The 13,612-nt window shown below is 40.8% G+C and overlaps 1 protein-coding gene across 1 annotated transcript in view; it reads left to right on the forward strand.

The window, feature by feature from the left end:
• LOC136853488 (sortilin-related receptor-like) overlaps window positions 1-13,612 on the forward strand; it is a 159,341-nt gene that overhangs the window by 99,585 nt on the left and 46,144 nt on the right. The window contains exons 14-15 of the mRNA XM_067129110.1: window positions 12,447-12,560; window positions 12,994-13,104. Of these exons, the coding sequence (XP_066985211.1) occupies window positions 12,447-12,560; window positions 12,994-13,104 (225 nt within the window). The remainder of the gene's footprint in view (window positions 1-12,446; window positions 12,561-12,993; window positions 13,105-13,612) is intronic.

Raw genomic sequence — 13,612 nt, forward strand, 5'->3', positions numbered from 1 at the left:
TCATATTCTAGAGTAAATGTAGCGAGATTGTGTTTTTGGTAAAAAAAAAAACGGAAAATTCAATGGACGAAAGTTAATGAAAACTTTTTTTTTACTTGAATTGCCCATATTGCATACAAGGAAAGCTATTGTTATATTATGTATGGAATTAAAATAAAAGAGTAGTAAAAACAAAATTCAATAGTAATGAGAACAAAAGAAACAGAAGAGGAGGTACATTTTTATTTACACTTTGAATAATGTAATTATCACCTGTTTTGTTAAATTTTGTGGTAACTCTTGCCCTCTTGTCTGAGAAAATGATGAATTTGACATTTTTGTCGTGCAACCTGATGAACATATTCTTTTTGACAAGCTGGTGACAAACAAGGGCGAGAGGGGGCGGGGTAGGATGGTGGTATTGTGGAGTGGAAAGCGACAGCCTCTCTATTCAAGGTTGTCATTATCAACAGTGGATATGAATATTTTACTAAACATGTAAAATCCATCATGAACAGTGTTCTCTGGTAATTTTGCTACTAGTAGCATTTCATTGTCATTTGATGCTATGTTTCCAGTATTTATTAAGCCTTGTGGACTACAATAATCACCAAATAAGTGCAAAACCATGAAAGAGCCTTATGAATTTCAGAGCACATGGCAAGAGTACAAGGAATTTGACAGGGAGTGAGAGGGAAGAGGGGGAGCTTGACAGGACAAGCTGGCAGAGAATGGAAATGCAGCTGCTTTTTTGTGGTTGTGATTGGCTAGTGCACAGAACAAACTCCCTACCCCCCTTCCCCCAACTCCCTACTGCCACTCTGTTAGCCTAGTTCTTGTTAGTAATGAGGAATTATTCAAGATCTCTTGTGGGATATTTAAATTTATTCACAAGCAGTTGGGGTGAAATTTGTATTTTACAAATAGACTGATAATAAACACTGACAGCATCTCAACTTTAAGATAATTTTTTATGAAAGCATTTGGTGCAATAGATGCAAATTGCACAATTTGGGGCCAGCGACTTATGTAGTTAATTAATGAAGGGGTCCTCAAAGAAACCTTTTTGTTTTGTTGAAAAACCAGTCATTTAAGAGACTGTACCATTGTATTGTTTAAAATCCGACTGGTGTTCAGTTTCATTTAAGATTACGTGCTATTTACAAAAAACTGGATTACTAAACTTAACAAAAGCAAATTCTGCAAAAATAAGACTTGACTCAGTGGCATTATCCATAACTGCAAATAAATTACTTCTTGGGATTCTGAGTGGCCTCAGAATTTGTATGGCAAGTCAACATTGACCACTCATGGACTTAGCTGTGTTTTCTTTGATTGCTCTCTGAAATTTTTTTCATAATATAATGCTGTGTATGGTGTTATTTTGAAACTACAGACTTGTACTTGACTGCTGAGTAAAATTGAAAATTTAGCGGAGGTCTTAAAATCCAAGAATACTACTGCTATTGAAAAAAATATAATACCTTATAAAAAAACCTTCAAAGGTAGTAGTAGAGGCAAATGCTAAACCTTTGGTAAAGCTACACTGCTGCATTTTGTTGAATTTTCCCTCCAAAGATGCACAGCCATTGGTTGCTATCTTCGGCAGCAGTTTTGCCTATATGGGAAAAATCCCCCCACTGGCAAGCAATTAAGTTAACTTGTCACAGAGAAGGTACATAGTCATGATAGCTCACTATCTTTTAATATGAAAGAGGGAGACCTCCATCTACAAGAAGAGTTAGAATAGCTAATTGTTCATGTGCGGAACAAACCTGGGTCTTAACGTAAGGAGAAATCTGTTGCCAGCTTGAAACCGGTAAAAACCAATTAAAATTGTGATGCAAGGAATTGATGGCATCGGGGATTAGTCATCGGGATGAACGAGGAGGCAACCGCTGACCTCTTGAACCTGTGAGCATTCAGTTTCTTCTTTACCTCCTTGCTGATACGATGTGCTGCTGCCCATCCTCCCAAAAGCCAGTGTTTTCCTCTCTTGCCCCGTGTTTCCCGTGGTTTGAACTTTGTGTTGTGATGTAGTGCTATATTGTGTTTTTGTGTGTATATGTTTTGGCTTCTGATTATGGAGACCCAAAACTCATCTAAGCCTTCTTCTAAGCTCAGAGGAAATGTCCTGGAGTAGCTAACTACATTTGCTCTCGTTTTCATGCTTCTTTTGAGACTGATCCTCATTCTACTTGCAGTGGATGCAGGTCTAAAGCTTGTAACATAACTAATCCTTGCCCTGAGTGTCATTCGTGGTCTCCTGAGCAATGGAGGGTCTTTGCCAAGAAGAGGCAGCATAGGAGGAAGTTGGAGACACCATCTTGGGAAGGGTTCTCTCCTCCTTCAGTGGATGCTTCTCAAGCTCCCCTTTGTTCTGCCTCTTCTTTGTTCAAATTTCCTCTAGTTGCTTTCTCTTCTTTAGAAGATTTTACCCCTTTCCATTCTTCCATGGCCTCGCCCTTGGAAGTTTTGACAGGGGGGTCAGGAGGTATTCCTTTTGCTGTCCCCGCTGTCTCCTGGGGTGGGTGTCTCTCTCCCCCCCCACCCCCCAGGAGGGTGGAGGCAGCTCCATCTTGTTCTATTGTTTCAGGATTGGATGTGCAGAAGATGTCGTGCATTTGGGCCTTGTTAGGCCTCTCAAGGGTACCAACCCTTCCCCTGTCGGCCGCAATGACAGTTCCCAATCCTCCTGCCCATCACTCTTCTGGGTTGAGCACTGCTGTTCCTGGTGTGCCTCGTCTACCATCAGACTTCCCCACGCATCATCTTGGGTTGACTACTGCTAAAGCGACATCTTGGGGTCCCAGTTCAGTCACCTTGACAGTTTCCAGACCAGCGGCTCTTTCTGCTCCTGTGCTTAGAGCTTCAGTCCCTGTGACTTCTCTACTGTCATCAGTATACTCTGCGGTGATGACATCTGCTCCTGTTCCATCTCAAGACTCTGTCGTTCAGGCTGTGGTGGACAGAGTCAACATCATTTTCTGTGAGAGGTAATGGATGTGTTTTGAAGAAGATACAGTGTAGACCTCCCTCTCCATCATCATCGTCTTTGTCTTCTTCATCCTCATTGTCTTCCTGCTCATCTTCTTTGCCTGTCCAGTCCTACCCTGTCAGACATTGGAATATTAGGGACTTCATCACTGCTCCTCACCAGAGGAATTGTAGGACCATTTCTGTTTCTCCACTGTCCTCCAACCACGTACATGGCTCTCCTGCTCACGAACGTGTTCCTGTTGCTGTGTCATGTCTGTCCATCTCTCGACCTTGAAGAGGTCTTTCCAAGAAGGAGACTATGGAGGTTTTGTTTTCCCCCGATCGTTCTGTGCAGTTTCGAAAGAAAAATGACAAGGCTCCCATCAAGAAATCCCGGGTGGAGGATTCATCTATTACTGCCCCTTCCCTTTGGGTCCTGCAGTCCCCCTCTTGCATGTCTGTGTACGTGCATTCAATGACAGCCCTTGTCAGCTCATTGATCTCCTTGTTCTCGTTTGCCTGCGAGAGATGTGGCTTGTGTTCGAGTTCTCACATCCATTCTGTAAGATGATGTTTCAGGAATTCTGTCAATTCTCATCCTAATAAACGTCCGTCTTACCATCACTCACGTTCATGCTTTCCCAAGAGGGTCCACAATCATGGCTCCAATTCATACAGACATGTTGATAGACACGTCTGTGAAAGTAGAAACGTTCGTGCAATTACGCCAGATAAGTCATTCTTGCAGACTTGCCCGTTGTCGTTCTCTATTGCAATCTCTTAGGAGAGACCATGACTGCTGGTCAGATTCGGTTGGCCGTGGATGTGAAGTTAGCCCATCGAGGGTGTGAAATGATACATGTCCAATGTATGAGAATGGGAAATCTGCATCTCATCCCTGCAAACAAGACACATCTCAGGTTAGGCTTTCCTTGTCATCAAAAGATATTCTAGTGGGCTGGATAGGGTGTATGCTCCAGTTTTAAACCCTTCAAAGCCAGTAGAAAGAACAGACCGGGATCCCGGTGGACAGGAGGCAGAAGATTTGGAGAATCAGGAATTTATCACTAATGTTGAGACTATTGAACTCATTCGTGAGTTCAATAATCTGTCTGATGAAGTTATGACAACTTCTTTGATTGTCCCTACAGGTATAGAGGTCTTGCTTGGACCTGAAAAGGACTCTTCAGACATCTATTGAGTTAACATGCTCGAGTCATGCAGATTCCGTCCTAATTCATCTCACCGTAAAAGGTTCTATGCAACCCCTAATGTAACTCTACTATCTTGACAAGTCAATCCAGATCTGGTTAGTTTAGGACCAGGGCTGACTTTGGATCAGGTTAAGGCAGAAAGTCCTTCCCTCACCCCCTCAGGAAGCAGCCACCTTAGAGTTGACTGTCTCTTCTGCTTTCCAGATTACCTCTTGGCTTGATTTGTGGTCAACAGCAGTGGCAAAAATGTCTTCCAAGGCATTGGGGGATACGGAAAATAATGCCCCCCTTATATCAGGCTGTTACAATCTGGTGCTAAGGCTTCTTGTACCTTAATCACCTAAATGCCAACCTTTACTCACCTAACTGCCAACCTTTACTTACCCAAATGCCAACCTCTGGGCCAATCTGTTACTAAAGAGAAGAGACAAAGCCCTCTCCAAGGTTTCTCAGTTTTGTCAATACTGACTCTTTGTTAGCCTTGAAGAATGGGGATATTTTGAAGTCCCAGTCACTCTTCCCTAAGGATCAGCTTGACATTGCTGTTGATAGACATTGGGCAGATAATAATGACTGGCTCATTCATCAGGTAGTTTCGAAATCCGCCAAACCCTCTCGCCCTAGTACCTCCAGACCTAGACAGCAACCTTCTCCCAAGAAGACCTCTAGTGTGACTTCTACAAACAGGTCCACTCAACTGCTCCATCAACACTGAAGAAAGCTCTCCAGCAACAGCCCTTTCAGCCCCACTCCTCCAAATTGGGAAGAGGAGATAGAGGCAGAGCTAGAGGAAGTAGGCGATAGAGCAGGCGCCCTTTCCCACTCATTGCCACTAGTGGGAGGATGCCTGGCGAGCCATTGGGCTACGTGGCAAAGTTTCAGAGCAGAGCCGTGGGTAATAGATGTTCTTCGGGAAGGATATCTACTACCTTTTGACTTTGCTCCTCCTCTATCTGATCTACCTCTCGCTCAGTTGACGTACGCCCATGGCTGCCCAAGGTATCTAGCTCTCCAAGAGGATGATGATGGAAAAAGGAGCGGTGCAAGAAGTCAAGCATCCATCCCCAGGTTTTTACAGCCTGGTCCTTATAGTCCTCAAGGACATGGGTGATTGAAGGCCAGTGATTGACCTATCAATCCTGAACCTCTTCATCAGGAAGAGCCAGTTCAAGATGGAAATGCCTCGAACAATGCTAGCAGCTGTCAGGAAGAACAACTACATACTCACAATAGATTTGAAGGATGCTTACTTCCAGATTCCAATCCATCCTTCCTCCTGGAACTTTCTTCACTTCAGTCTTGGAGAGCTGGTGTTTCATTTCAAAGGTCTCTGCTTCATCCTCACAACAGCCCTTCAAGTGTTGGCAAGAGTGTCCAGCCTGGTGTTGACATGGGCTCATTCTCAGGGGATTTGCTTCTTAAGATATCTCGACAACTGGCTGGCCTTAGTAAGTTCTTGGGAAGCGCTAATCCAATACAGGGATGATCATCTCCAATTTTGTCATGGCTTAGGCATCACGATAAATTTGGAAAGTCCAATCTTCATCTCAGTCAGAAGATTCTTTACCTTGGAATGATCATAGAGACAGTATCATTGAGAGTATTTCCATCGAACCAAAGGATTGAGAAGTTCAGGATGGTAGTTCACTCCTTCTTGTCTGAGCAGAAGCAACACCAGCACGGCAGTGGCAAGTAGTTCTGGGTCTTTTGACCTCTCTGGAGAAACTTATTCTCCACGGCTGTCTACATCTTCGATCCCTTCAGTGGAGGTTGAAAGAATCTTGGTCCCCTGCGAGGGATTCCCCTCTGTTTCAGTTCCCTCTGTTGGCAGAGGTGAGAAAAGATCTACTGTGGTGGCTGAACGATGAAAACTTGACTGTCAGAGTGCCTCTTCATTCACCCCCCGCCCCACCCCCATAGCTTCTCGTTTTTGGGCGCCTTGTACGAGGGTTGGGAGCTCATGTAGAAGACCTGACTTTGGGAGTGTGGAGCCTTCAGGACAAGCAACTTCATATCAACGTGCTGGAATTAAAGACAGCTTTCCTGGCACTTCAGGAGTTTCGGGAAAGAATGGTGGGTTACTCCGTAGTTCTGATGTCGGACAACACTACAGTAGTGGCTTATGTAAATAAACGGGGCTAGTGTCACGCCAACTTCACTCATTGACAGTACTTTTGTACCAGTGGGCGATCGATCACTCAGTAGACCTCTCAGCCAGGTACACCGGCTGTCCCCGGTTATCGGCAGTCCGGTTTTTTGGCGCTTGTCTAGGGATGACGATAACTGGATTTTTGGCCCCGATAAATGCCGATAACCGGATGGGTGATTTTCGGTTATCGTCACTCTGTTGGGAACGGAATCCCTGCCAATAACTGGGGACTGCCTGTATTCCAGGCAAGAGGAATGTAGTGGCCGACAGACTAAGTCGTCAGGGCCAGGTCCTAGGGACGGAGTGGTCTCTGCACCAGGAGACAGTGGACAGGCTCTTCCATTTGTGTGGGAGACCAGCGATAGACCTGTTCACAACAAGATTCACCAGGAAGCTAAAGGTCTGTTGTTCGATGGTTCCAGATTCCTTTACCATGGCAGAGGATGCCCTGCAGTATCCATGGGACAATCTGGAAGTCTGCGCCTTCCCTCCCTTTTGCTTGATCCGTCATTTCTTGAGCAAAGTGACGATTTCTCAGAATCTCAGGATCCTTTTGGGGTTTGCACTGACACTTGTCCATGTCTGCTTGGGAAGGGTTTTGTTTTTCTTGTTCCCACTATGGAATCTGGTACATTGCTGCTTCCTTGGTCATTCTGACCTTGCTGTTTTGTCTTGTGCCTGGGCATGGTCTTTGGTGTGTTGGGTTGTCTGATCTAGGGAGCTGACTTCCTGGGTTTTGACCTGTAGCCAGTTTCTTCAGATTCCCTTGCCTATGTAAGCTGTTGCTATGTTATTGTATTTGGATTCTTATGTGGTCTTTTAGGTTTAGATTAGGTTCTTTGCTTGGCAGTGATCAAGTTATTCAGTTTGCAATGTATGTAGTATGACATTATCAGTCATGCCTTTATTCACCCTGCATTTTCCTGTTGTTTTTTAGGCCTGAGATGTCCCATGGAGTGAGGGTTCTTAGCTATTCCTGTTTGTATGTTTCTGTCAGTCAGTTTCCCACTTCTCTGTTCTTCCCAGCTAGGCCTCAGTCAAAGGACAGACTTGGTATGATCACACTCTTCATATTCAGGTGGTGCAGATGGACTTGGAAGTTCCAGGTGTTCCTGAGGCTAAGATGATTTTCATCACTCCACTTTTTTTTTTCCTTTAACTGTATTGGTGTTGGTCTCCATGTGTCCTTTTTATTTGTTTTACAACCTTCTGCAGTCACTACATCCTCCCAAGTCCTGATTATTGAGCATTACCATAGGGAGGATGGGTCTCCTTGGTCATAGTAATGACTGTTGCAGGGATGGCAGGTCCTCTCCCTTTGCCAAATAGATACTCATGCTAGTACAGTATTCATGGTTGGTAAGGATACATGGGGTTCTTGCCACCCTTTATGATTTTAGTAACTGATTTTTTTTCTGAGGAATTTTTGTTGGTTCTTACTCTTCTCTTTCACTGGGTCTGGGTTTTACCCCCTTGTTAGGCTTCCTCTGGAGGAAACCACTCCTAACAATGATAGAACTTTTGATGCTTGTACTCGTTTTGATTCATGTAGTTCGAAAGACAGACATAAGCTTTCAAGTTGCTTCTTGCTGATGGCCTTCTTGTCCTCACTTTGTTCTTTGGGCTACTGTTGGAGACCATCCTCTTCAGGGCTGTTTTAGTGTTTGCCCTCACCCCTTCAGAGTGCCTCATTGGGCTCCATACATCTTCCGACCAAATCTGTCTTCTCAATTGTTGTCATTCATGAGGGATTTCAGTTGGCTGTGAAGTTTTTGGCTGAGTGGTGTGTCTCAAGTCATGCCTCCAGCACTATCTGTCTGTGTCGTTCTTGCTTCTGTCCTTCCTTCTTCTCGAGTTGCCATAACCATTCTTTTTCAAAATGTCTCTTTTCGGCCTCTATGCCTCGGGTGCTTATTCTGAGTAGTATTTGGTGATATGTCTTCCATTACATCAGTTACCTATGAAAGCTGCATAAATTTCTGAGGTTTAATTAGCTCCACTGTCCACCATTTATAAGAGTGAAAGTTTGTACCTGAAGTTTTATTCTCTTTAGAAGCTTTCTTGCTTTGTCCTCTATCATAGATTGGGATTCATGCCAATTATGGTCAATAGGTTTTTGTGTAACAGTGCTTTTAAACTAAACTAGTGGTTATATAAACCCATTAATATTAATCATTAATGACCTCTACCCTTCCAGATGGGGTTGGTATAGAAGAAAGAGAAATGTTGCAGATGGATGGTGGACTGCAGGCCTATTCATGTGCAATGGAACCTTTCTTTAAACTTTTCAAGTGGTGTGACTGTGCCTGTTTTATATGGAAGAAGGCTAATTAAAATTTTATGCATAAAAACTTTATTTTAAAAACACTTTCTTTGCCAGTTTCCTGTGGGAGCAAAGTTCTGCTTGAGCTACAGGTGCTTGATTGGTTAAGGTTAGGTACCAGGAACACTGTTTTGTAGCATTCAACCATCCTCACCATGGTGTGAGAAAGAGAAAAGGATACGTTGGGCTTGAACAACTCGCAAGAAGTTTTCAGTTGTTCCCATTGCCTACATTTAAAGTTCGGGAGATATCAAATGATATGTCCTACATCATCCAGTCCTGCTGTTCCGAAGGGTTTTGCATTTGTGGAGTTACATTTTGGGTCCAGCCTTATGAACTGGACAGGTGAAAACTGTGTCCATTAAAAATCTAAGTTTTATATTAGTATCTTGATAAAATCTTTCATTCCTATACTGGTTTGATGATGACCTAAATGAGCTGGTTATCTAGGTTTGCCCAGATGTCTGTATCCATAGAGCTCAGCTATACTATCACAACTTTCATTTGAACCATTACCTGTGCTTTCTTATCTATCAACCCAGGTTCCCTAAACTTTCAAAAGGCCATGATTGTCTTGACTGATGAGTAAATATCCATAACTAAAATTCTATTTAGCAGCCTTGTTAAATGATGGCCATCTTGTATAATGGGCAAGAAATGAAGCAGTTTGAGGCAAATTGGGAATTACCCTATACGATGGCTAGGAAATGAGCGGGAACTGCATAGCCATCAGAGTATTTTGGTTATGCATTTCAATTTCTACATTAGATTATGTCAGATGGCTTAACTGGAGTACTTAGTTCTTTGCTGTGCCCCTCAGAATAACCTCAGCTACTCTGCTCATTTCTTAAAGCTCAGTTAGGTGTTGCACCTTTGGAATCTCCATGGAGTTACCCTTCACTCTTGATGGCGCTCATCATTTTTCAGGTGTTCTGTATGGGTGAAACTGTACTTGGGCCACAATTATCCTTCCTGGACATGGGGATAGGGAGAAAAAGATTTCTTGTTGGACTTTGTGGATGAGAGAAAGCTCAGAACGTTCAGGTAAATGGTAACAAAACCAGTTACCTCCCACTCAACAGACTTAAGGTTCATTACATGCTCTAGGACAGTGGTCACAACATAGAAGATACAGTTTTACAATACACCTTTAGATTACAATCCTAATCTGAAACCTTTAGGGCCAGCTGTATTTTGGTTTTCAGATTTTTATATATTTTGGAACTGAAATTTGCTCCATAAATACACTCGCATATTTTATTTCCAACAAAAATTCTTTGTAAAACTTATACATAATCCTCAAAATTTTGTTTCCTAAACATTATTTCATCATAAAAATTGAGTATTGTGCAAGTTTTTTTTTGTGCTAGTGTTGCATTGATAAATTATAGGCTACTAGACTAGGCTTCATGTCCTGACGTAGTTTTCGCAGATTCAATTGATAATGCATTTTATACAATATATGTTAGCTTTTTGACTTAGTAGCAGCCCTACCAGCTAAAATCCAGTAGGCGAAGTGCAAATCGTCGTACATTCAACCAGGCTTACCAAATTTGTGGCATGTCTAATAATTCATTACTGTTTCTTCTAATTATAAAAACCACGTAGTATAGTATATCAAAACACTAGAGTAAACAGTAACAAGTGCTGATATAAACAACTGAATTGAGAAAAAGCTGTTTGCTTACATCCTTTACCATAATTATTGCACATTTAATAAGAGTTATGTTAAAGTTAACTTGTTAATACTTGCTAATTCTCATGGTCACTTCCATAAGTAAAGATAAAATACATTTTTATTCTTCCTTCACATAGTGGAGAAAGACTTATGAAAGAATACCACCAGATTTAAGCTGCAGGTTATAACTAGGCTGAATAAAATGAATACGAAAAGAGCAGGCTGCAAAATGTTTTGGACATCTGAAACTGGCAAAATATCACATTTAATACTTTTAAATTTTATTGTTTTTATAAGTAACATAATTTGCATTTTTTAAACCCAACTTTGTTAATGTACAAGAAAAATGTATCTCCAAATGATGTTCCATCTTGCAACTGATGGCAGTGAGGCTGTCAGTAGTGCTCAGTCAACTGAGATCTTTACAATATGAACCTTACCGGTTACCAGTGTAAATGGTGCATGACAACATTGTTTATATTCTTTAACAGGATAATAAGACATGCAGTATACTGTAACTGTATAAAATAAGCAAAACAAGTTGTAGTAAGATCATCATTATATTAATAATAACTGTACTGTTTTACTTTTCCAAATGGATACTTCCTACAGAAAATTTTTTTGGCTTTTTAGAGCTTTTCGGATTTTAGAATTATGGATAAGAGATCGTAAATCTGTAATAAGGGTTCTCCAAAGTTTGTTTTCCACATGATCTCTAGCCACAAACTGCCACAGAAAGGACACCTAATCTATACAGTGTTTTCTCTGTAGCCAAACTAAAGTTGGCATGGATATGTAAGCTCCATAAAACAAAAGGAATAGGTAATGTAATGCAAAGGAAGAGAGTTGGTGCTAGTGTAGAAACTCTGCACTAGGCGGCAATTCGAAATGTAGGCATAGCATCAGGAAACTAAGAAAAACTAAACTGTTCTGGAAAAACTGTGGAAAACATACAGTAATCAATGATGCTACATTGCAAGAAAAAATTGCTTTGGAAGAAATTTTATGACTAAAATTATCCAAAATTGTAAAAAGTTGACTAAAGCATAGAGATCATCAGTGGTTGATTCAGGCACTTGGCTGATAAATGGGAGAATGGATACAGCATTTGCCTAGGTGATTAGTTTATCGTGAGAAACTAAAGTGCTTAAGAAGTCATCTGTGGGGTACCCCATTGTTTTGTCGTCTTATTTGGCCTTCAGACGGCAAACCTTAGTCTGTGTAAAATCCAGCTGGTCCTCTTCTCTTGCTGGCAGCCCTGTGAGAGTTGAAGAATTGCAGGGTGGTTTGGTTACCCTAGTCAATAATAATAATGATTGTTTGCAGAGAGTTTAAACAACGTACTTACATCTTGATATGATCAGGTTTTGGTTTGAAGCAGCAGTCAGGTCCAAAGGAAATTGTTGCTTAATATGTGTTCTTAGTTTGTGGATAGTTCTAAACATACCTAAATTTTAATATGATCAGGTTTGGTGCAAATCAGTAGCCAGATCCAGTAGATATTGTTGCTTAATTTGTCAGCCAAAACCTGATTACTGTATAATAATCAGGTTTTGGCTGACAAATTAAGCAACAATATCTACTGATTTACACCAAACCTGGTCATATTAAAATTTAGGTATGTTTAGAACTATCCACAAACTAGGAACACATATTAAGCAACAATTTCCTTTGGACCTGACTGCTGCTTCAAACCAAAACCTGATCATATCAAGATGTAAGTACGTTGTTTAAACTCTCTGCAAACAATCATTATTATTATTGACTAGGGTAACCAAACCACCCTGCAATTCTTCAACTCTCACAGGGCTGCCAGCAAGAGAAGAGGGCCAGCTGGATTTTACACAGACTAAGGTTTGCCGTCTGAAGGCCAAATAAGACGACAAAACAAAGTATTAAGAGTAGTATCTTATTCTTCCCGTTCAATTATCAGTGCAAAGAAGGGGACCATGTGGGATACCCCCTTTTAATGGGGATGTGGCCCAGAAAAGAAGTAAAAATTCTCTGTGTACAATATAAGAAGCCTTTGGGCAAAACTTGTGTACGTATAGTAGTTAGCAGATTTGAGGCCAGTGTAAAGTATTAAAAACTTTATTAGCAATGATCTTTTTTTTTATGTTGCAGCCTGTGAAGTAGGTCAGTGGCAGTGTGATGGTGGACAATGTATTGATGAAGATCTTTTATGTGATGGTGCAATCGACTGTGAAGATTATTCTGATGAAATCAAATGTAGAACAGGTTTGTTTGTTTGTGCTTCCAAGTTATGTTGCTTCTGAAATAGAGATTTGTTTTAGTGCAGTGATGCTGGTTCTTAATGTTTGCTATTTATCAACTTTCTGCAAAAACAGTGAACCTTTATGTGTCTTGTAAATGCTTTTTAATTTCAGGTGATCAAGTACAATGAAGACACAGTATTTACCATTAATAATAATGGGAATGTACTTCAGTGGAGTAATATTTTTTATTTTTTATCAATTTCACAGTCACAATACAAGTACTACAGTACATATTTAAACTTTTGACCAAACTGAATAACAGGCTACCATAAAGAAGAATTGTATCCAGAAGTACACCCTATTTGTATCTCATGGTATTCATAAGTGCATGCTTAATGTTAATATTTTGAGTATAGTAAAAGGTGCATGTATGGCTAATTCACTTTTATTGATAGAATGTGGACCAGGAAAGTGGCAGTGTCATGACTTGTACTGTGTTGATGAGAATCTTCGTTGTGATGGGATACCTCAGTGTTTTGACTCTTCTGATGAAGAAAATTGCCCAGGTATGTGACAAGGAAAGTTAAAGTTTAGGCGTCCATGAGATAAAATTGATTTTGCTATAGTTTTGCAAAAAGTTAATGTATGATTGTATGGTGGCACTTTCAGATTAAAAACAAGGGTATTCATGAGGTTATATCATGAATGTTTTGTTTAAAGGAAAGTATACCGTGTTCTCACAGTCATATTTTTAAGGCAAAGCACAAAGCTCTGAAGTTTTATTAATAGATGAAACTCAACGGTAGTGGAATTAATATGAAAAGCATGGAAGATTAAGTAAATCTTATCAAAATAATATACAAGGTGTGTTGTAAGGATGCAAGTTCAAGCAAATAAATAATTAAATGTGGAATAGGTTTTACAGATTTTGACTGTGTGGTGTGACCAATATGACACATTTGGGACATAAGCAATATTCTCCTTTTTTACCAGTACACATTGCAGTTGTTTGGGATTGAGTCTCATCTTTTCTTTTACTAAAGAGGGAGAATAAGTGATTAAATTCTTGACAAG

This window comes from Macrobrachium rosenbergii, chromosome 3, assembly GCF_040412425.1.
Source record: "Macrobrachium rosenbergii isolate ZJJX-2024 chromosome 3, ASM4041242v1, whole genome shotgun sequence".
Lineage (NCBI taxonomy): Eukaryota > Metazoa > Arthropoda > Malacostraca > Decapoda > Palaemonidae > Macrobrachium > Macrobrachium rosenbergii.